The 23,282-nt window shown below is 45.0% G+C and overlaps 1 protein-coding gene across 1 annotated transcript; it reads left to right on the plus strand.

Moving 5' to 3' along the window:
- The first annotated feature begins 13,068 nt into the window (after positions 1-13,068).
- On the plus strand, positions 13,069-14,984 carry LOC120639952 (3-ketoacyl-CoA synthase 6-like). Its single transcript, XM_039915866.1, has 3 exons — positions 13,069-13,074; positions 13,860-14,223; positions 14,440-14,984. The coding sequence occupies exons 1-3, from the start codon at positions 13,069-13,071 to the stop codon at positions 14,982-14,984; spliced, it is 915 nt and encodes a 304-aa protein (XP_039771800.1).
- Positions 14,985-23,282: the final 8,298 nt, after the last annotated feature.

Here is a 23,282-nt window from a genome sequence, read left to right on the forward strand (position 1 = left end):
CCAAATGAGTTAGCAGAATTGAAAATCCAACTTCAAGACCTTCTTGACAAGGGCTTTATACGTCCAAGTTCTTCACCATGGGGATGTCCAGCCCTGTTTGTGAAGAAGAAAGACAATAGTTTGAGGCTATGTGTTGATTATCGACGACTCAATGCGGTTACTATTAAAAATAAGTATCCTCTTCCCCGCATTGATATCCTATTTGATCAGTTAGGTGGAGCTAAGGTTTTCTCTAAGATTGATCTTCATTCCGGCTACCATCAAATAAAGATCAAGCCTTGTGATATTCCAAAGACTGCTTTCTCGACCAGATATGTACTATATGAATATCTGGTTATATCTTTTGGTCTTACCAACACCCTAGCATATTTTATGTACTTGATGAATTCAGTCTTCATGCTTGAGCTAGATAAATTCGTCGTGGTATTCATCGATGACATTTTGATCTACTCCAAGAATGAAGAAGATCATGCTGAGCATTTATGTATCGTTCTTCAATGATTACGAGATCATCATCTTTATGCCAAACTCTCCAAGTGTGAATTCTGGCTGGATAGTGTGAAATTCTTAGGCCATACTATCTCCAGTGATGGTATATCAGTTGATCCAACTAAAGTACAAGAAGTGATGGATTGGGAATCTCCTACTTCAGTTCATCAAATTCGCAGTTTTCTGGGTTTAGCTGGATATTAACGTCGATTCATTCCAGATTTCTCCAGAATAGCCAAGCCTATGACGGAGTTATTAAAGAAGGGAGTGAAGTTTGTTTAGAATGACAAATGTGAAGAAGCCTTCCAAACTCTCAAAGCACGGCTCACTACTGCTCCATTGTTGGCTACATCGGACAATACCAAACCTTTTGATGTCTATTGTGATGCTTCTGGTACTGGACTTGGTTGTGTGCTTATGCAAGACAACTGAGTTATTGCGTATGCATCAAGAGCTCTCCGGAATCATGAGAAGAATTATCCAACACATGATCTGGAGTTAGCAGCTATTATACACGCTCTCAAGCTTTGGAGACATCATCTTATGGGAACCCATTGTAATATTTACACTGACCATAAGAGCATCAAATATATCTTCACTAAAGCTGATCTCAACATGAGGCAGAGACGCTAGCTAGAGTTGATAAAGGATTATGATCTAGAAGTGCACTATCATCCAGGAAAGGCTAATGTGGTTGTGGATGCACTCAGCCGCAAGTCACAATGTCATTGTCTATCTGTAGAGCCATTCAATGAAACTTTATGCCAGGAAATGATGAAATTAAATCTAGAAATGATACCTCAAAGAAGTTTGAATCATATATCTATTGAGCCTACACTTCATGATAGCATCATCATGGCACAATTACATGATGAAGGTATCAAAATCATCAAAGAAAAGTTATCCCAAGGAGAAGCAAAGTACAAATATTTCCGAGTGGATCATAGAGGAGTTTTATGGTTTGAATCTCGACTTGTTGTACCCAAGAATCAGCAGCTTAGAAAGCAAATCCTTGATGAAGCACATCTATTGAAGTTTTCGATGCATCCCGGTAGCACCAAGATGTACCAAGATCTTATACAAAATTTCTGGTGGACTCGAATGAAAAGAGAGATCGCCAGATATGTTTCTGAGTGTGATGTCTGTCAAAGAGTTAAGGCTAGTCACTTGAAAGTAGCTGGTACTCTCCAACCTTTACCCATTCCATCCTGGAAATGGGAGGACATCAGTATGGATTTTATCGTTGGCCTACCCACTACTTCTCAGAAGCATGATTCTGTTTGGGTAATCGTTGATAGACTCACCAAGACCGCTCATTTTATCCCAGTGCATACAACTTATTCTGCCAAGAGGTATGCAGAGAATTATCTCGATCAGATTGTCCGTTTGCATGGAGTTCCAAAGACAATCATTTCTGATCGTGGGGCTCAGTTTATTGCACGTTTCTGGGAGCAATTGCAAGAATCCCTTGTAACTAAATTGATTCGTAGTTCAGCTTATCATCCACAACTAGATGGGCAAACTGAACAAATCAATCAAATCCTTGAAGACATGTTGAGGGCATGTGCTATTCAATATGGTAAGAACTGGGATAAGTGCCTAGCACTGGCAGAGTTTTCATATAATAACAGTTATCAATCCAGCTCGCAAATGGCACCATTTGAAGCATTATACGGTCGAAGGTGTCGAACTCCTTTGAGTTGGTCACAAGCTGGAGCACGCAAAATTTTTGGGCTAGATTTAGTCTCTGAGGCAGAGGAGAAAGTCAAAGTTATCCATAGTAATCTTAAAGCAGTGCAATCAAGACAGAAAAGTTATGCAGACAAAAGAAGAGATCCTTTACAATTCAAGGTAGGGGATTTCGTATATTTGCGAGTATCTCCTACTAGAGGTGTTCAACGCTTTGGCGTAAAAGGGAAATTAGCACCCCGATACATCGGACCATTTGAAATCATCGAAACTTGTGGACCAGTTGCCTACCGACTTCTTCTTCCTTCTCAGATGGCCGCCATTCATGATGTCTTCCATGTATCACAACTCCAGAAGTGCATCAAGGAACCTACTGAGATCCTTGAACCACAAGATATCGAGTTTGAATCCGATCTATCCTATACGGAGTATCCAATCAAGATTATTGACACCAAGGAAAGAAGTACTAGAAGGGAGAAAGTTAAAATGTACAAGATCCAGTGGAAGCATCATACTGAAGAAGAAGCCACTTGGGAGACTGAAACTTTTCTCCAAAGAAACTTTCCTGACTTTCTTAGAACAAATTCAGGTATCAAATCATACCATTCCTTTTCTTCCTGTAATCTCGGGGCGAGATTCCTTTTTAGGGGGGAAGGCTGTGACACCCTAGGTGTCTGCACTGTAGTTGTGTATCTATTTTATGGATCATGTGCTTGATTGCTTGAAAAAGGATCTTTTTGTAAATATAAAAGGTTATATGTGTAATTATGATTTTATGCAACGTCCTTTTTATAGTTTTATTTGAATAGGATGGGTAATTATAGCTTTTGTGGAGGGTGTTTTTTGCAAAATTCAGTGCAATCATTGCATGGCAGGAAAACTTTCATTTCAGCCTAAGTTTAAAGTGAAATTACGTTGAAAAAGAAAAAAATCCATGGAATTCAAAATCCCTCCTATGTTTTCAAAAATAGCACTTGAATCTTTGATCAAATAAATTTTTGCACAACATCAAAGTTGTAGATCTTGAAAAGTTGAACAACTTTCGTGTTGGGCACTTTTTCATTTGAGCCCTAGATTAAACGTTATCGCTGGTTTACAGTTGGGTCCCAAGAATTTTCAGAAATTGCAAATCGATCCCTTTCTACTTCCTCCAGCCTGCCTGCTTGCTCTATTTTTCAGCGCCGCCGCTGTGCAGTGCCGCCGCCCGCCATGGAGGGCCAGCCTGGCCACCTCCTGCTTCGCGCTGGCACCCACGCGTCGCTCCCGACCTCCTCCACCGCCCGTTGCCTCGCGCTGGCGCTCCCCTCGCATTGCCACGCAGCAGCAGAGCACCGCGCGGCCGCCACCTCGCCGCCACGGCGGCAAGCTCGCTGCAGAGCCCGCCGCTCTCTCCTCGCGCGCGCACGAGCATTACAAGTACCCCAGCATTTCATTCCGCCTGCTGTTTTCGCTTGCTCCCCACTCCGACGCCCCAGAACACCGCCGCCGCTCCGCAGAACATCGGCGAGCCCAGGTTCGCCGTCGACCCCCCTTACCGCAGCTCCTCCGCCCGCGCTGACCCCCTAGCGAGCTCCGTCGTGACCTTGCGCAGCTCGCAGCCCCCTTCTCCTCGCCCAATCCCCACTGGAACCACCCCGCCGCCATAGCCGAGCTCTGCCAGCCGCCGCTCGCCATCGACGCCATTGCTCCGGTCCTCCTCTCGAGCTCCCCAGCCACCTAGAGCTTCGCCTCGACCTCCTCTCCATTTTCCCCAACCTACCCCTCGCCGCCGGTGAGCCTAGACGCCGGATTTGGCGGTCAAACCCTCGCTCCCCTGCTCTGACCTCGGCAAGGACCTCTCGGTTAGAATTTCAAGAAACCCAGGTGGTTATTTGAATAGCTTGTGACTCATATGAATAGTAGCAGCAAGGGCTTATTTGTTACTTCTAGCTGGAAACTTGGAAATTCAATTGAAATTCGTAGAAAATTTGTAAATTAGAAAATCCAGTTGTTCTGGAATCCTTGTGTAAATCTCTATGCAGTAGAATCAAAATATGATGGATCTTTGTTGAAAGTTTTTGCTGTACACATTGATTTGTGTCACTAGGTATATAAAGACTAGTTGTTTATTCTTTTTCTTAATTATTGTTTGAAGCCTTATTATGCTCTGAAATTTTTATGGTGGTTTGCTCATATTACACTAGTGTTTCTATAAAAATTTCGTTGTTAGTTATCATGTGTAGCTATTTCTTTGATTTAATCCTTCTTTAGTAGACTTTAATTATGATAAATAGTTTATGTTGATGTTAAATCATGAAAATATTTATGAGTGTTCTTTTTGGATAGATTAGCTTGTCCATTAAGTTTTAGCCTCAGTTTATTAGTATAACAGAAGTTAAAAATGAATCTTGTTAGAGTGATGTTTGTTTTGTTTATATGTAGATAAAATCATGAAAAATTCACAGTAGCTAACTGATCCTTGTGTCAACCTTCTGTTAAATTTTGAGCTTCAGATTTGCTCTGGTTTAAGCTGTATAATTCAATCTTGTTCTAGGTGTTGTCTGAATGAATGAATTGTTCTAAATAAATTACTACAAGTTTTGGCATGAAATTTACAGGATAGCTTACTCTGTTCATAATATGTTTAGTGTAATGTTTTCTAAATTTATTACTGTTTGTGCTCTGAGTTGTTGATTTGTTAACAAACCATGATTTAATTGCTATAGGAAACTACATCACTTGTTTAGGAAGTTAGTATAGCTTTCTTGTGCTGTTGATCATGATGCCTGGTGTAGTTAGAAGTGTTAGTTTACTACTCTATAAACGATTGCCCATGTGTGAATTAATTTTGTTTGCTTAGCTTCACCACATCGTGAGTGTGTTGATAATACTGTTCTTGCATTACATATAGATACGACTGCCTTATCAGACGGGACGTACGAGCTGATCCCGGATTCCGAAGGAGGTGATCTCGAAGCTCAGGTGAACACTGCTGTACTAACTGAAGCCCCGGACCAAAGTTCGGAAGAGCCCAGGGCTGAAATAGTTAGTGACTACCGAGAAGGCAAGCCCCAGACATAACCTATATTTCAAATTATTACCATTTACTGTTATTACTTACTTGTGCATTTACAGTTCTTAGGATTTGAATTGAAACCCTAGATGCATGATCCTAGGAACCTATGTACTGAACACTAGACCTGAGTTCGAATAATTGCTAAGCTTATAGGACCGGTAAAAATCGAGTGATTGCCTGTCACTCGCGAGATCTATAGGAATTGCTTGTTTACTTTCTGTTATCAATATAAGGACGACGGACGGGGTTGTGTTCGATATCATGACCTTGTGTGAGACCCCGTCTATGTTGATGAACTTATTAAGGTCGCGGTGTGTGGTAGCGGTGGTTAAGTTTTTGAACGTGCTAGCCACATGCCGTAAGTATGGTACGCGGTAAGCCTAGTTGCCGATTGGACCGGGGAGTGGATATACCTTTCACTCTCTCTTAGGGATAGGTTTAATTTTTATGTTGCGCAACACTGTGACTTCGAGGGACAAGGCTGGACCTTGGAGCCCTGTAGTCGGGGAGAGTGACCCTATCCACAAGCCAGAAAGAAAGGTCAACGGTTGTTTGGGAACGACCCGACGGTGTTCCAAACGTGTGTGTTAGGTCTGCCTGGCCAGGTTAACAAATTCGATTCGAATCGTCTGCTTCTCACAGTTTGGGACTACTTAATCCCTTTGCCACACAGAGTAATAAGAGCAATAGTATTATGATCAATCTTGATGTTTGCTTAAAGATCTACCTTGGTTGATTTGTAGATGCTTACATAGAATGGTTAATCAACTAGAATCCTGGAAGCTAAAATTTGAAAGTAAGGACCCACTCTTTATTGCTTTTCAGCAAAAGGAAAACCAGAGCCTCACAGAACCTTGCATAGTCTAGCTAAAGTGGGCTACGTATACCCGTTGGCGGTTAAGTCTTGCTGAGTATTAGAATACTCAGCCTTGCTGTTGAAACCCTTGTTCAGGTATGAGTTTTGAGGACCAGGTCGCTAGTTTGTCATGGCCCTGCTCCTTGCCTCGTGGCTGGTCCGTAGAGTGGGATACGTCTTCGACCGGCAATGACCCTGACGAGTGATACCATGCTTGGGCTAGCCTGGTATGCTTTTGCGACATGTTGTAGCCGTCGTGTGTTATCTTCCGCTGTCTAAACTCTGAAGCTTTACCCTTATGTTTTGTATAACTGGTTTACTAAGTTTGGTTTTGTAATAATGGTTTGAACTGGTTTGTAATCACTACTGAATTGCCTGTGTTGTAAAATTTGTGGTTGTAATATCTCTGGACTCGCCTTCGTGCGGGGTATGCTTGTTCGATTCGAGAACCGGTGGTTGTATCGGGACGTTACCCGACAAACCAAGAATTGTTCTGTTTGAAGTACGTTGAGCCGGTGTTGCCTTTATGGTGATGGCCTGCGCACTTGAGCCGGGATAATTCAGGTGGTTCTGCCACAATGCTGCGGAGGCGCCGCCGGTCGAGGAGGGGGCCGCCTCGTGGAGGGCGCTGCCAGTCGAGGAGGGGACGCCGTGGGTAGGCTCCAAGGCGCAGGGAGGGAGGTGCGGCCACGGAGGCTTCGGCGCCGGCGGGGACGGTCGGCGGCGGTGCAGGAAGGCAGCGCGGCGGCGGGGCGGGCAGGAGCCGCTGCGACGGGGGAGAGGCACGAAAAACTTCGGCAGCCTGACGGCGTCCCGCTCGCTCGATCCGAAAATGTTTCTAAGTCCCGGCGGGGAGGGTATTTATATAGAACCATTTGTTGGGGCGGGCCGGGGCGCCATCCGCCCCTACAAATCAATTTCTAGGGGCGGGCCGGTGTGCCACCCGCCCCTTCCTCACATAACCTTGCATAGTCTAGCTAAAGTGGGCTACGTATACCCGTTGGCGGTTAAGTCTTGCTGAGTATTAGAATACTCAGCCTTGCTGTTGAAACCCTTTTTTAGGTATGAGTTTTGAGGACCAGGTCGCGAGTTTGTCTTGGCCCTTCTCCTTGCCTCCTGGCTGGTCCGTAGAGTGGGATACGTCTTCGATCGGCAATGACCCTGACGAGTGATACCATGCTTGGGCTAGACTGGTATACTTTTGCGACATGTGGTAGTCGTCGTGTGTTATCTTCCGCTGTCTAAACTCTGAAGCTTTACCCTTATGTTTTGTATAACTGGTTTACTAAGTTTGGTTTTGTAATAATGGTTTGAACTGGTTTGTAATCACTACTGAATTGCCTGTGTTGTAAAATTTGTGGTTGTAATATCTCTGGACTCGCCTTCGTGCGGGGTATGCTTGTTCGATCCGAGAACCGGTGGTTGTATCGGGACGTTACCCGACAAACCAAGAATTGTTCTGTTTGAAGTACGTTGAGCCGGTGTTGCCTTTATGGTGATGGCCTGCGCACTTGAGCCGGGATAATTCAGGTGGTTCTGCCACAACGCTGCGGAGGCGCCGCCGGTCGGGGAGGGGGCCGCCTCGTGGAAGGCGCTGCCAGTCGAGGAGGGGCCGCCGTTGGTAGGCTCCAAGGCGCAGGGAGGGAGGTGCGGCCGCGGAGGCTTCGGCGCCGGCGGGGACGGTCGGCGGCGGTGCAGGAAGGCGGCGTGGCGGCGGGGCGGGCAGGAACCGCTGCGACGGGGGAGAGGCACGAAAAACTTCGGCAGCCAGACGGCGTCCCGCTCGCTCGATCCGAAAATGTTTCTAAGTCCCGGCGGGGAGGGTATTTATATAGAAGGGTCAGTTGGATCCATGCCACTACAATTTCACGATTTTTGATTTCATGTTGAAATCGATGCCATTGAGTGGCATGATTTTCAACGTGAAACCCAATTTCACGGAGTTGTGGTGGCATGAATCGAATTTTCCCTATATAGAACCATTTGTTGGTGCGGGCCGGGGCGCCATCCGCCCCTACAAATCAATTTCTAGGGGCGGGCCGGGGTGCCACCCACCCCTAAAAATCGATTTCTAGGGGCGGGAGACCCCCCGGCCCGCCCCTAAAAATTGTTTTCCATTTATGGCTGAAAATTGTAATAATGCAAATAAAATAGTAAAATTGTGAAAATTTTACTATAGAGTTATTGTCACTTGTGTAACATAAGAAAAATATCTAAAACACATTTCAGTGAATATATTAAATAGAAGTGTTGAAACAACAAAGTATGGCTATGTCATACTTACATCTCATATAACTTAAGGCAAACATTGTGTTTTGAACACTCTTGAACACTAAACATGTTGAATTGTATTGACTATATTTTTCATGTGTTCTACAGCTCACTAATTGGCAATGGTAAAAATTTCAAATTTTTTTGAAATATTTTGTAGCTCCTTTTGAATTAAAAGAATTACCCGAATTATTTTGAAAAAAATTGTAGGTGCGGGTAGGGCACCACCAGCCCCTACAAATAGATTTATGGGGGCGGTGGGCGGGTCGGGGCCGACCCGCCCCTACAAATTATTTTCTGTTTATGGCTGAAAATTGTAATAATGCAAAAAAAATAGTAAAACAAATAAAAAAATATTGAAAATTTTACTGTAGAGTTATTGTCACTTGTGTAACATAAAAAAATATCTAAAACACATTTCAGTGAATATATTAAATAGAAGTGTTGAAATAACAAAGTATGGCTGTGTCATACATACATCTCATATAACTTCTGGAAAACTTTGTGGTTTGAACACTCTTGAACATTAAACATGTTGAATTGTATTGATTATATTTTTCAAGTGTTCTACAGCTCACTAATTGGCAATGGTAAAAATTTCAATTTTTTTTGAAATGTTTTGCAGCTCCTTTTGAATTAAAAGAATTACCAGAATTATTTTGAAAACAATTTGCAGGGGCGGACAGGGGCGCCACCCGCCCCTACAAATCAATTTCTAGGGGCGGGTGGGGGGTTGGCCCGCCCCTACAAATTGTTTTCAAAAAATATTCCTGTAATTATTTTAATCCAAAGAAATAGAAAAATACATGATAAAATTGTCTTATGTCACACTACTATCCCATACATTTTAAGGCTAACTTTGATTCAGAATCTCATAAACAACAATCTCAAAATATAATACAAAATTAGGCTAATGTTTGAACAATTATATTACCATAAACAAATTACAATCACTTTCGCATATTAATACAAGAATGCACGATATATTTAAGCGGTAATAATTCTCGATTCACCATCTTTGTGCACCCAAGGCTTCTCATCTTTTCTGACGTCCGCTTCTATAATTTTAATCTTCTGTGGAAGGTCTGTGAAGAGGTTCATTTGATCATACTGATTGTATTCTTCCAAATCATCGATTCCCTCAACTCCTATGATATCTTGTTTTCCAGGGACAACAACGTGTTTTGTCTTCTTTGCGGGATCAGCTACGTAGAGTACCTGTGCGACTTGTGAAGCAAGTACCCATTGGTCGTCTTTATATCCAATATTGTTGAGGTCTACAACCGTGAGTCCATATCCATCCACCTCAACACCTTTCGGATGTTTGACCCAACGACACCGAAAGACCGGGATTTGTATATTTGAACTATAGTGCACTTGCCATATATCTTCTATGACACCAAAATATGTTGTATTTTGTCTTGTTCTCTCGTCTAAGGCTTCAATACGAACACCACTGTTCTGGGACATGGTCTTCTTGTCCTTGGCGACAGTATAGAATAGATATCCATTAATATCATACCCTTGCCATGATGTGACCTGGATAGATGCACCCGCTGCCAATCTTTTGATTGTTTGTTCCTCCACGGACTCCCCATCTAGTAGATGCAGGTCCTTCAACCATGCAGTCAGTCGACGCTTGTGTTCTCTCATGATCCAATCAGCCGAGCGACCATTAGTTTCTGCACGAATCATGCTCAAGTGTTGATTGACTAAAGGTGTCATTATTGTAAGGTGCTGCAATATGCTATAATGTGCTTGTTGCACACCTTTGAAATCTTTGTCGATGAAGATTTTTGTCCCAACCATGCCCACACCTTCCAACCTCCCCAAAAAACATGGAATTGTCAAACCAAGGGACACGTTATCCTTTAGGTAACCTAGGCAAGACTCGATGACTTCCTCAGTACTGTATCGCATCATGGACACCTCAGGATGAGCACGATTCAGTATGTATTGGTTGAGGATGGACATAAAACGCTCATACGTCCACATTTCATGATGGTAAAGTGGACCAAGTGCCCGTATCTGGTCGACCATGTGAATCATTAGGTGTTCGGTTATGTCAGAAAATCCCGGAGGGAAGCACATCTCAAGCTGCGCCATAGTTTCTGCAATGAATTCTTTGAGATCCTGCAACTCGTCTTCATCTATCACCTTTTGTGAAATCCTATTGAAGAAGTAACACAACCGAGTGATTACCATCCTTACATATACTGGTTTGATTGCTCTGATTGCAATCGGGAGGAACAGTGTCAGCAACACATGACAATCATGACAGTTATAGCCGCATAGTGACAAATCTTTCATCGACACTAGTTTTCTTATGTTGGACATGAAACGACTAGAGACTCTGATCCCTCTTAAGCTCTCGCACATTGCCTTCTTCTCATCACATGTCAAGTTGTAGCTAGCTGGGGGAAGTTCGTATCTACCATTCCCTTTTTCAACAGGGTGAAGATCTTTTCTTATCTTCATGGCTACCAAGTCCTGTCGTGACTTGTACATATCCCTTGTTTTGGCAGATGTCTCCAGGAGGAGCCCAATCGTGTTACCAAACACATTCTTCTTGAGGTGCATACCATCGATTGCATGGCGGACCTCAAGATCTGCCCAATACGGCAAGTACTTGTAGAAAATGGACTATTTCTTGAATGGTACGCCTTCGATAGGTTCCTTATCTCTCTTTCTCTTCTTCCCATCTTCCTTCTTCTTCCCATAAATGACCTTGATGTTTCGGACCATATTGAAAACATAATGCCCGTCTCGTTGTTCTGGAGTAGAACGGAATTCAGGGTTGCCATCAAAATGATTATAGAACTTCTTACTTCGGTACCTATGCCCCTCAACCAAGAAACGTCTGTATCCAAGGTAAACTACCTTCCAAGAACCCTCAAAGAAAGACGATACGGTGTCATCCACACACACCGTGCATCCCGTCCTTCCTTTGATCTATCCTGACATGACAAACAATGCCTGATAATCATGGATAGTGACGAATATAATAGCTCTAAGATTAAAGGGCTGTCGTGCAAGACCATCATATATATCGATACCCTCCTTCCATAAAGTTTCCCTCTCTTACATCATAGGCTCAAGAAAAATGTCTATATCAATGCCAGGATGCTTGGGGCCCTGTATAAGCACAGATAGCAAAAGATATTTCCTCTTCTGACACAACCATGTAGGCAGGTTGTACATTGTCAGTATCACTGACCATGTGCTGTGGGTGCTACTTCTTTCACCAAACGGATTCATTCCATCTATACTCAACGTGAACCGAACATTTCGTGGGTCGTTCCCAAATTCTAGATAGTATTTGTCATCAAATTTCTTCCATTGCCGAGCATCAGCTAGATGTCGGAGTTTTCCGTCACCCTTTTTGCGCTTATCTGAATCCCACCATCGCATCAGCTCAGCATCCTTTGGGTTCGAGAAGAAATGCCTAAGGTGATTGGAAACTGGGAGGTACCATATAACCATGGCGGGAATTCTGCTCTGCTTCTCAGAAATGCCTAAAGTAGCGTCATCTGGCTCAACGAAGGCCCCCTTATTCACATTGGTTGGATCTTGATTGTCATCACCATAGTATCCAGCATTGTTTTGTACCGACTTACGGAACATACAAAGCATTTCTTCAGGTCTTTAAAAGTGTCCCCACGATACAATATACAATGATTAGGACACCCATGGATTCTTTCCACACCCATGGTGAACGGGCTGACAAGCTTCTTTGCTCTTTATGTGTTGGCTAGCACTTTATTTGGCTTTGGAAGCAACCAAGCCAAGATACGCAGCAGATCATTGAAACTACCATCTGACCAACTATGCTTAGCCTTCAGAGTCAACAGCTCAAGTATGAAATAAAGCACGGTCCAGTGTTTCGGGCATCCCTTCGAGCGGTCATAAATAAGTTCCTCAGCTGATTTTTTCACCATCTCGAAGTTTGCTAACCCCCGGGCACTAGCAACCAATACCTCCCCTTTGGTGTGGCGCAACAACTGGCCGAGAAAATCACCATCGTCAAGTTCATCATCACTACTATCACCATCCATGGGACAGTCGACGTCATCACCATGGGATCCACCAATACCACCACCATCATCAGCAGCATCATCATCATTGTCGTCGACATCGTCATCATCTCCGCCGCAATGAAAATAAGAATAAACCAATCTATTAAAATCCTCGTCTTGTACGATTTCAATAAGTGGATTATCCGCCTGAGGTGGAGCATCCGTCTCGCCATGTTTCTTCCAGACCGTGTAGTCCTTGACAAAATCTCTCACAATCACTTGCGATCTGATTGTAGTTCGGTCACTGAATACTCTCAAATTCTGACAGTCATTGCATGGGCAATGCATCAGCTGTGTCTTCTCATTTCTTGCATGGTTCTCGACAACTAGAATGAATTTGTTAAGCTCCGCACGAAAATAGGTGTATGTCCTTTTTACAGTGTACATCCATGTCCTATCCATCTCTAAACAGAACAAATAATTCAAATAAATTAAAAAAGCAACTACTTACGTAAATAATTAGGAAAAACATAAATTCATTTCTCCAAAGTATAATAACCATAAATGACATTGCAAATATACATACTAATCTATAAGCGTAGATATTAATAAAATGTAATTTGGATAGCACTAAATAAGAAAATAAAACCAAACATATTATTGTAACACAATTTCTTGCAAAAAAAACTACCATGCATGTGAGTGAAAATAGGAAAAAAACAAATCTTCTTCTCTCTCCTCCATAGATCTAGTGAGTACTTTACTTAGAAATGAGGCTAAAATATGTAGATCCAATACTAATGATTAGTTAATCTTGTTCTCCATCTAAAATAGCACAACTTCATCCAAAAGTTTGAGGCAAATGGTGTCTAAAATGGCAAATCTACACCATGGAGATCTAGAGCTAGTTTGAGGGAAAGAGAGCACCATTTAAGCCACAAATCTAACAAAAGAGCTTAGGAATGACAAGATATTAGCGTCAACTTACCTCCTAGGGCCCCAAACTTCAAGGAAATCGAGTTGAAAACCTCTCCTCCTTTTTTTCCTTTTTTCGATCTTGAGGAGCACCTCTCCCGATCCAATAATGGAGGGTCGGGAGGAGGAAAGCACCCAGATTTTTATATACCTTTTTAGGGGTGGGTGGGGGGTCAGCCGCCCCTACAAACAATCATTTTTAGGGGTGGCTGACCCCCTCAGCCGCCCCTGAAAAGGAGGGAATTTTTAGGGGCGGGTGGGGGGGGGTGAGCCGCCCCTAAAAATGATTGTTTGTAGGGGCAGATGACCCCCCCACCCGCCCCAGAAAATGTCTCCCATTTTCAGGGGCGGCTGAGGGGGTTAGCCGCCCCTACAGATTCCATCTTTAGGGGCAGACCGTTTCTACAGTACCCTCGCTCCATTTATAGGGACGGATGACTTTTTGGTCCGCCCCTAAAAAAACGAGGCGTTGCTAGAAATCATTTTTTTAGTAGTGCATGGTATCCAGTTCATAGAACGCACACTGCACCGTAGTGGCATCGGGGAAGAGACAAGCCTTCCTCTGGCAGTCCGATACATTCCACCCTCTAGAAGCTTAGATGATGTCCGTGCCGAGGCAGAGCTTGTCATTTTCTTGGCAATCGATGACCTACTAGAAAAAACAGGCATAGCTCCCAGCACCATCGATAGACTAGTTGTCAACTGCAGTGTCTTTTCACCAGTTCCATCCTTGGGTGACATGATCCTGAACCGATATAAGCTTCGAGATGACATCCACAATGTGACCTTATCTGGGATGGGTTGCAGTGCTGGACTAATCTCTGTGGGGCTTGCAAGAGACCTCCTTCGAGTTCGACCAGCAGCACAGCATGGTGCTCACGCTCTGGTTGTGTCTACAGAGACCATAACGCCCAACTTCTACAAGGGAAAGAACACTAGCATGCAAGTTACCAACATCCTCTTCCGCATGGGCGGCACAGCTGTGCTGCTATCTACATCCAAGTCTATGGCACGGTTTCGGCTCGCACACCTGGTCCGGACCACCACATGTGCTGATGACAGTTCTTACCACTGCATCTTTCACGAAGAAGATGTTGATGGCACGCTAGGCATGAATATATCTAGAAACATCTTAGCTACCGGTGCTAATGCATTGAAGGCCAACTTCACTGCCATTGGGCCACTAGTTCTTCCACATTCAGTTCAACTATTTTACAAACTGTTTCTCATCATGATAAAGTATTCCAACGGACAGGTCAAGCAATACCATCCAGACTTCCGAAAAGCAGTCCAGCACTGGTGTATCCACCCCGGGGGACGACCAATGATCGACAAGGTTCAGCACAGCCTTGGTTTGTCAGACGAGCAGATGGAGCCGACGCGTATGACACTCCATCGGTTTGGAAACATGTCTAGCAGCACAATTTGGTATGAGTTGGCTTACATCGAGGCTAAGGGTCGAATGCGCAAGGGTGACCGGGTGTGGATGCTTGGCATTGGCTCTGGCTTCAAGTCCAATAGCGCTGTTTGGGACTGCATCCGACCAGCAGAGGAGGTGGACAAGGCGTGGGCTAGCTGCATCCATAGATACCCAGTGGCAACCCCCACAGAAGCTTTGAATACTGTCTCGTGAAAAAAAGGCAAGAAAATAAATAATGGAAGTGTTATTGCTACTATGGCAATATTAATAATCATAAGCACTGGTTCTAGCCTTCTAATGCATGCATGGCTTGCGTCATTTATGTAACTGTGTTAGGTGACTAGTATTCAAACTTGTACTCAGTTTGGTCTTTTATAGTGTCTGGCTTATATCTATACCTACGTAGCGTGTATGGTTGAGTATACAAAGGGCAGCCCCAAATATGTGAAAGGGAGCACCAATAGCACAACCAAAGGCATCAGCTAGCTGTTGTATGTTCTTCCAAAAGAAACGTTTATTGGAATCAGATTATACTTTCTATAATTAATTTTCAGACTAGTGGATTTAGCAAACTTTTGTAGAAGATCTTTGAGGCGCATGAGTTGTGATGTGTCAACTTTCATGACTATTAAGGTATCATCAGCATACATATTGCACTATGGGGAAGTCTACCATCTTGTATGGAAGTGGTGGCTGAAATAAACCATGTCTATAAGCAGTCCAGGACTTGTGTATCCACCCGGGGGACGATCAGTGATCGACAAGGTTCAGCAAAGCCTTGGTTTGGCAGTCGAGCAGATGGAGCCATCACGTATGACACTCCATTGGTTTGGAAACCTGTCACTACAACAGAACAGGTGATTTGTCCCGGTTGGAAAACCCCTGTTGTCCCGGATTCCCAACCGGGACCGCCAAGGCTGGACAAGGGGGGAGGGGGGGTGGGGCTGTCAACCCGGGTTAGGGACCTGGGACAAAAGAGTACCTTTGGTCCCGGTTGAGAACACCAACCAGGACCAAAGGTGCTGCCAGGCCCGATGGTGATGGGAGTTTCGAGCTGGCGGTGATGAGCTTTGTGTGGGAACATGATTGAATTCCAATGAAGAACCAACTTGTGACACTGTTTGAACATTCAAAACATGTAGTATGTCATTTATTCCCATTAATTCAAGCAAATGACGCATTTATAATTGAGCCTTGTGCATATATATTGGCAATCCCTAATTTAAATGTGCTTCCTTCATTTGATGCTCTGACCCCCATGCCATTGATTCAAATGGTCACATGTGCCATTGACACACATGTCATACATAATGAAAGGGGCAACAAATTCAGTATCAATTTTTACGTTATAACTGGAGCTCCAGATCAGCATTTCTTCATCTCAAACTATGCTTCTTCAGCCAGTTCGTTCCCATTTTTTTGCAGCAACTTTGGCTGCGGTGGCAAAAAGACCAAGTATTTGCTACAGTTGCTTCTACCTGGTTTGGTGCAGCAGCTGCAGCAAGCTATACCAAACGCACCCCTTGTATTTAACCCAGTTTTAGCACGAATCCCCTACTTTTACTTCTAGCTAGTAGCCTCATGAATAATTTCATGGGCTGACACTGCACTCTACAAAATGAACCTCCCATTATTTGATTGCTATTAATTCTTCTTCCCATTAAAAAGAGGCCGTTTTCTGATGATCAAGGAATAGCATTGACCTTTATTTGATGGGGACATGGCAGGGTGAAAATAGACTAAAAGTTGAAAATTTGAAAATTCTTTCAAAACTTACTTTAAAGTTTCAAAAATGTTGAAACTTGGCACATCCATAGTTCATGTTATGACAAATTGCAAATGGTAGGATCCAAAATCCTTCTAGATTATTACATACAAAAATGTTAAACCGAGTATGCTTATTGTCTGAAAATCTTTCTTCAACCTCACAAGAGGCCACCACTACAGTGCCTGCAATACAGTCAATGAAGGTGGTGATGAAACCATATTAATTTATAGATAATGTGAATGAGGAATACTAAATGTTTGGTCAAGGTACTTTTGTTAGTTTGCATATGTTTCCATCATCTAGTAAATCTGTCTCTGACCCCTTGGAGATAAAATTGTGCAAATGAGGAGGTGGCATGGACATCAAGATCAATTTAGAGGACAACAGAGCCTTTGATAAGGGTCCTAGCTTCCCAGATCAGTACGACCATGTCCATAGCAACATACACCAAAGTGCCCACATGCATGCTGAAGATTGTCAAAAATTGTGAATTTTGCAATGCCAAGAAGATTGAGGACGAGTCAAAAGTAACTGTTGCCGTGAGGGAAAGATTAGTTTGCCCATCCAAAATACACCACCTGAACTCATGCGGCCTGGTCAAGATCAGATTCTTCTGATGCCAGACATTTCCGTGATAACATAAGATATAGTAATGGCCATTTATTGTTCACTTCTCTCTACTGCTGCATTGATAGTATGACAACCAACATCAGAAATAACTGTGTTTACACATTTATGATTTTGTTGACTATTTGTTGAATATCTTTTCAAAGCTTTCTAGAATGCAAAGGAGCACCCCCTGAAAGGAAACTGGCCAATGAGCCCCTTCCCAATCTAGTCCTATAGGCACGAGGTCACTTTTTATTGTGGTTGATGGTTACACTTCAGAACTATTCAAAACAAGACATCTTCCATTAAATGTTAGTAGTTTTCTCAATATCACTGTAGGGAAAACAAAACGTAGCATCAGCATATTAAAGGTACACGATATCTCTCTTACAAATAGGCATGGAGGCTTCGATTAAACCTTTGTTTGGTAACCTTAGCCATCATTTTTTGTAAACACATATGCAACTGCGTAAAACAAAAGATGTGATAAAATATTCCCCTGTCTAAGCCATTTTCCTTATTTAAAGTACTATTCTCATCATTTATCTCAACGCACAACCACTTTACCAATCCATCATCTCCATTTATAACCAGAACCCCTTGACACTAACATCTTTGACCTCATAACTAATCTAATCATATGTCTTTTCCTAATATAGTTTGTTACCAAATCGTTGCGAAAGAAAAAAAAAATCCCCAAAGGGTGATCATTTAATATAAACAAAATAAAGCCTAATATATAGTCAAATCTATTAATTGGAGTATGAGTGAATAATTACCCCTTTTTTCTCCGTTAGCTTGTGCTTTTAATATGCAATCCGAGCCGAAGGTCTCAAATTCGAATTCTAAAATTTATTAAAGGAATTATTGCCCACTCCTATTTCATCCATCCACTAAAGCACGGATGGAAACTTCCTACATCCACCCAACAAAATACCCCCGCTGAGACACCTAGAAAATGTGTACCCAGCAATATGTACCCAGAAAAACAACTATATTAAAATCTACGTTTAGCAATCATCCAACAAAGCATCGGATGGCTACGGATCGGAGGCTTCAACGCGCGCGCTGCATGCTTCAACACGCGCGCTCGCACCGTCCTCGACACCCCGCGATTGCCGTCGATGCCCATGGCTCGATTCCCAGCCGCGACAACTTTTTTTTCTTTTTTTTTCCTGTTCCAATCCCTCCCACACCACCTCTCCCCCTCAGGCCCTCCTCCTCCTCGCTTCCTCGCTCTCTCCTGACAGGGCCTAGCCTTCCTCTCGATCCAATCGAGATCCACGGGTGCTCTCCTCGCGAGCCGCCTGCATGCTGCGGCGGCGATGGCAGCCGCGGCTCAAGCAGGTGCATGCTGTGGGGGCGGCGAGGGGCGCGGCCGGCAGCGGGAGCGCGTGCTGCAGGGTTTTTGCTACAAAAAGGATTTTTGCTAAACCAAACAAGGAATTACACCCCCATCCATCCACTAAAGCACGGATGGTAACTTTCCTACATCCACCCAACAAAATACCCCGGCTGAGACACCTAGAACTTGTGTACCCAGCAATATGTACCTAGAAAAACAACTATATTAAAATCTACGGCTAGCAATCCTCCAACAAAGCATCGGATGGCTACGGATTGGATGCTTCAACGCGCGCACTCGCACCGTCCTCGACACCCCGCGATTGCCGTCGATGCCCACGGCTAGATTCCCAGCCGTGACAACTTTTTTTCTTTTTTTTTCCTGTTCCAATCCCTCCCACGCCACCTCTCCCCTTCAGGCCCTCATCCTCCTCGCTTCCTCACTCTTTCCTGACAGGGCCTAGCCTTCCTCTCGATCCAATCGAGATCCACGGGTGCTCTCCTTGCGAGCCGCCCGCGTGCTGCGGCGCGTGTTGTGGGGGCGGCGAGGGGCGTGGCCGGGAGCGGCGAGCGCGTGCTGCAGGGTTTTTGCTACAAAAAGGGTTTTTGCAAAACCAAACAAGGAATTACACCCCACTGAGAAGAGCGCCAAGAATATAGTCTACGAGGACATGCTCAACTGGTAATCAATGGTGAGTATAATCTAGGCTTAACTGAAGCTCTTATTTTTCTGTCTATAATGTGAGTTTGCGTTCCAGATTATATTCTGGATATTATTGACTTCTCTGTATTATGATAATGTCGTCCCAAGATTATTATATCGATGATGATGCTATTTCCGAGTCCCAAATGGCAGCTTCATGTTTCCAGTTGGGATGGAGGCTAAGATGATACTCACTAGCTAAAGAGAAATTGGGTGCGGGTGCCACTGAAAATGTCCTACCTTGTACATAATTGCTACTGCTCCCTTATATGTGTTCATGTGTTGCCTACCATGTGATCCTCAGCGCTGAAATTTTTATCTCATACAAGTGAAAGTGATGGCCAATACTTGTCTTGTGATTGTGTAAATTAACATTTCTCATTTTTGTTTTCTTATCCAATTATAATATCGTTGCAAGTAGATGTGGTTGGATTATCCTACGATCACTTCATTTCTGGCAAATGAGGCAAGTAGGATACTTGATTGCAGCTCGGTTGATGGGTGAATATCCAGCAAAAGGACTCGCAAAGGTCCCCCTTACTCCTCTCGCCACGCGTGCTGTGTGCATAAACTTGTAACATCTAATATCGTATTTTCTCTTTCTGCATTTTCTTATATCGCTGTTTTCTCCTAATGCAGCTCGCTGCTCAAGCAGCTTTCTGTGTGCAATACGAAGTTGAGTTCCACCCAAATATACTTCACGTTGACATTCTTGGATATATTATCATATATATGGGCTATGAAGTGAAATTTGATGAGTTCCAAATCGTGCAGAATGCCTGCAACATACTGATTGGGACAGATAGTTCACAAATCAGTAGACCTGGATTCTGATGCAAGTCTGCATTTTGGCTGGCTATAGGAACTTCATACCTGTACTTGGGTTAAATATGTAAACTGGAATGTGCTGATGCCTAATTTATAAGTCACAGAAAATTGTGTATTTAATACAATCATGGTCCGTTGGGAACTTGGCAAAGGCCACCGCGCACAGTCAGAGCCACTGAGCACGCGCCAGCTGCTGGCGACCGGTCCGCTCGCCGCGTCTTCGGACGGTGCGGGCGGAGATGGATGTGTCCATCAGAGACGATATCTACTGCTGCACTCCTACCAAATCAATACCCTAATAGGTACGTAGGCATACCGTCGCTTCGCCTTCATCGGCGTCGCCACGACAAAAATGGCATCGCCTCCACCTTGCTATTAATCTGTGGCGTTAGCATGGGCACCTAACTAGTATCTAAAGTACGAGGCACTACTACAAAAAATATTAACCGAGGCGGGCAAAAAGCATTAACCAAGGCGGTTTTTGCAAATGCCTCGGATCTTCCGTCATGGTTAATCCAGCATTAACCGAGGCAGTTGGCTGCCCGCCTCGGTTAATAAAAAAACAAAAAAATAGGAAGCCCACGGACAGGCCCACCAAGCCCATCCAGGGCCCACCGAGCCCATCCACAGAAGAGGCTGCCGCCGTCGGGGGAGGCTGGATCCGGCCCCTGCTTGCCGGATTAGGCGTCGCTGTCGTGCCCCACTTCGTCGTGCCCCAGCTTCGGGCCGCATCCCCGCCCCGTCGCCGGATCCGCTCGCGCCGGCCCTAGGGCCGCCGGGATGCCGGGAGGGAGGGAGGGAGGGTGCCGCTGGGAAGGTTGAGGAAGAGGCCGCCGGATCCGCAACGTCCTCGTCCTCGGACCGCGCCACCACAGCTACAGGGTTGGCCCACCGCGCCGGTGTAGGAGCTCGGATGGCAAGGCCGGTCCGTGCCGCCATAGATCCACAGCTAGGGCCGGTCCGCCGCGCCGCCGCAGATCCGCAGGGAGGGGAGCGCTGCCGCCGCACCTACGCCCGCACCGCCCGCCGCGGCTGCACCCGCTGGAGGAGAGGGCTACCCTGCCCGCGCCGCCCTGGCAAAGGGAGAGATGGGCGGCGGGAGGGGAGGGTTAGGGCCGGCGTCGGGGCAGGTCAGGGGCAGGGATGGAGAGGGAGAGAGAGAGAGGGGTGCAGCAGCAGGGGTGGAAGAGGAAGTGAGGAGGGAGACTTAGGGCACGTTTGGTTGTTGGGCACGTTTCATTATATACTCCTTCTGAATAACTGGGCTCATTGGGCCTTGCTTGGGCCTAGTATTAACCGAGGCGGACACATTAAGACGTCCACCTCGATTAATGGATTTTGAGAGGTGGTTCTTTGTAACCACCTCAGTTAATAAAAAAATGACCGCCTCGGTTAATCGCAGGTATTAACCGAGGCGGTTTTTTAACGAGCCCGCCTCCGAGCTGTTTTCAAAGCGCCTCGCAAAATCATTTTTTGTAGTAGTGAGGGGGCCTCCACATGAGGTGGGTATTGGTGTATCACTACGTGAGAACAGGAAATAGGTAACACGGCATTGGTAACGGGCGCTAGAAGCCCGTTACAGAGAAGTACAACAATAACGGGCACAAAACAACACGTGTTACCAATAAACCTGACAGGCCCGAGCCCGACACGCCACCACGACGCCCGTTACTGTTAAGTCACTATGGTAACGGGCGTTTAATGTGCCCGTTACTCGGAATCTACACGTAACGGTTCTTAAATACAACCATTACGAATAAAGTCATCATTAGTAACGGTCTTTTAACGTCCATTACGAAAAGAACTAATAACAATAACGGTCGGTTAATGACCATTACGAATAGCACAACTATGAAAACGGACGACTATGCCCATTACCGATATTCTGTTTTTGTAACATTAGTGAATGACCGTTACATATACCCACTTAACGCCCATTACTTGTACTATAGCAATAATTGCCATGAGCACTGTAGCAATAATTGACGTGACCACTGTAGCAGTGTCATCATCCTCCTCACGCTCTCACCGCGAGAGGCGCGCTGCGGCAGCCGGCAGCGCCGGTGGTCCTTCGCCGTTGCGACCGCCGGCGGTGCCTCTGCTCGTTCGGGGCCCTCCGCTTCCTCCACGACCCTCAATCGTGGCTGCACTTGGCTCCGGCTGTGCTCACTTGGCTCCGGCCACCACGCGTGGCTCCGGCGCTCCTGCTCCCCATCGCGCCTACGTGCGGTGCTCTCCGCAGCAGCGATCGCCGCCTTGCTCCTTCGTCTGTGCGCGCCTCCGTCTTCATGTGCCACCTACTCTGGTGCCTCTGCTCGGCACTATGCATGAGCACGTGGCTCCACCCAGCTCTGCCTACACTGCGGCTCCTTCTGTGAGTGTGGTCGTCGTTACCGTAGCAGCGCCGCCCGTCGACCATCGTCGCTGACCGCAACCGTGCGGCTCCACCCTCGTTTCCTCATCAAGGTATGGAATTTGCCCCTCCCAATTAGTAGGCATCTCTAGTGTGTAGAAATTTTCAGGTTCATTGTAGAAATTTGACCAAAACAAAAACAATAAAATAATTTATTTGTTGAACTTGTAGATGGCGGCTAATCGGGATTGGATGTATAGACAGCCTCGAGTTTGGGAGACGTTCCTATGTGGGGTTAATGGTTTTCTAGCTTAAGCTGAGGCGGACATGAGAAATCGGGATGTACCCACAATGTGTTGCCCATGTGTTGATTGTCTCAACCAGAAGAAGTTCGAACAAAGGGACAACATTTTTCATCATTTGATCACACGTGGATTCAAAGAGAATTACACGTGTTGGAACAAGCATGGTGAGGAAGGCCTTAATGAAGTTGAAGAAGGTGAAGCGCGACGCCATGCTCAAGGCCTTAATGAAGGTGAAACGAGTGCCTACTGACTTAACTCATTAATTTTTTATTGTTACAGGTGTCGGTGTTTTACCGTCGGGTTCTCCGAGGGGTATCCCGAGGAGAGTAGTTATGAGTAGGGACTCGCCGAGATCAGAACGCGATAGTGCAAGGAACATAAGGATTTTAGACAGGTTCGGGCCTCCAGAGCATAATACCCTACGTCCTGTGTGGTGGTTTGTATTCCCTCTGATATTGTTCGATGTTTTTGAGGGGTCCCTGCTCGCCCTTATATAATCTGGGGGAGCAGGGTTACATGGAAAGTCCTAGCCGAGTACGTTTAGAGTCCTACTCCGAGTGGGTCGGGTAGTTTCCATGTACATAGGCTAGTTCTACTGCTG

The sequence above is a fragment of the Panicum virgatum genome, chromosome 7K (assembly GCF_016808335.1).
Source record: "Panicum virgatum strain AP13 chromosome 7K, P.virgatum_v5, whole genome shotgun sequence".
Lineage (NCBI taxonomy): Eukaryota > Viridiplantae > Streptophyta > Magnoliopsida > Poales > Poaceae > Panicum > Panicum virgatum.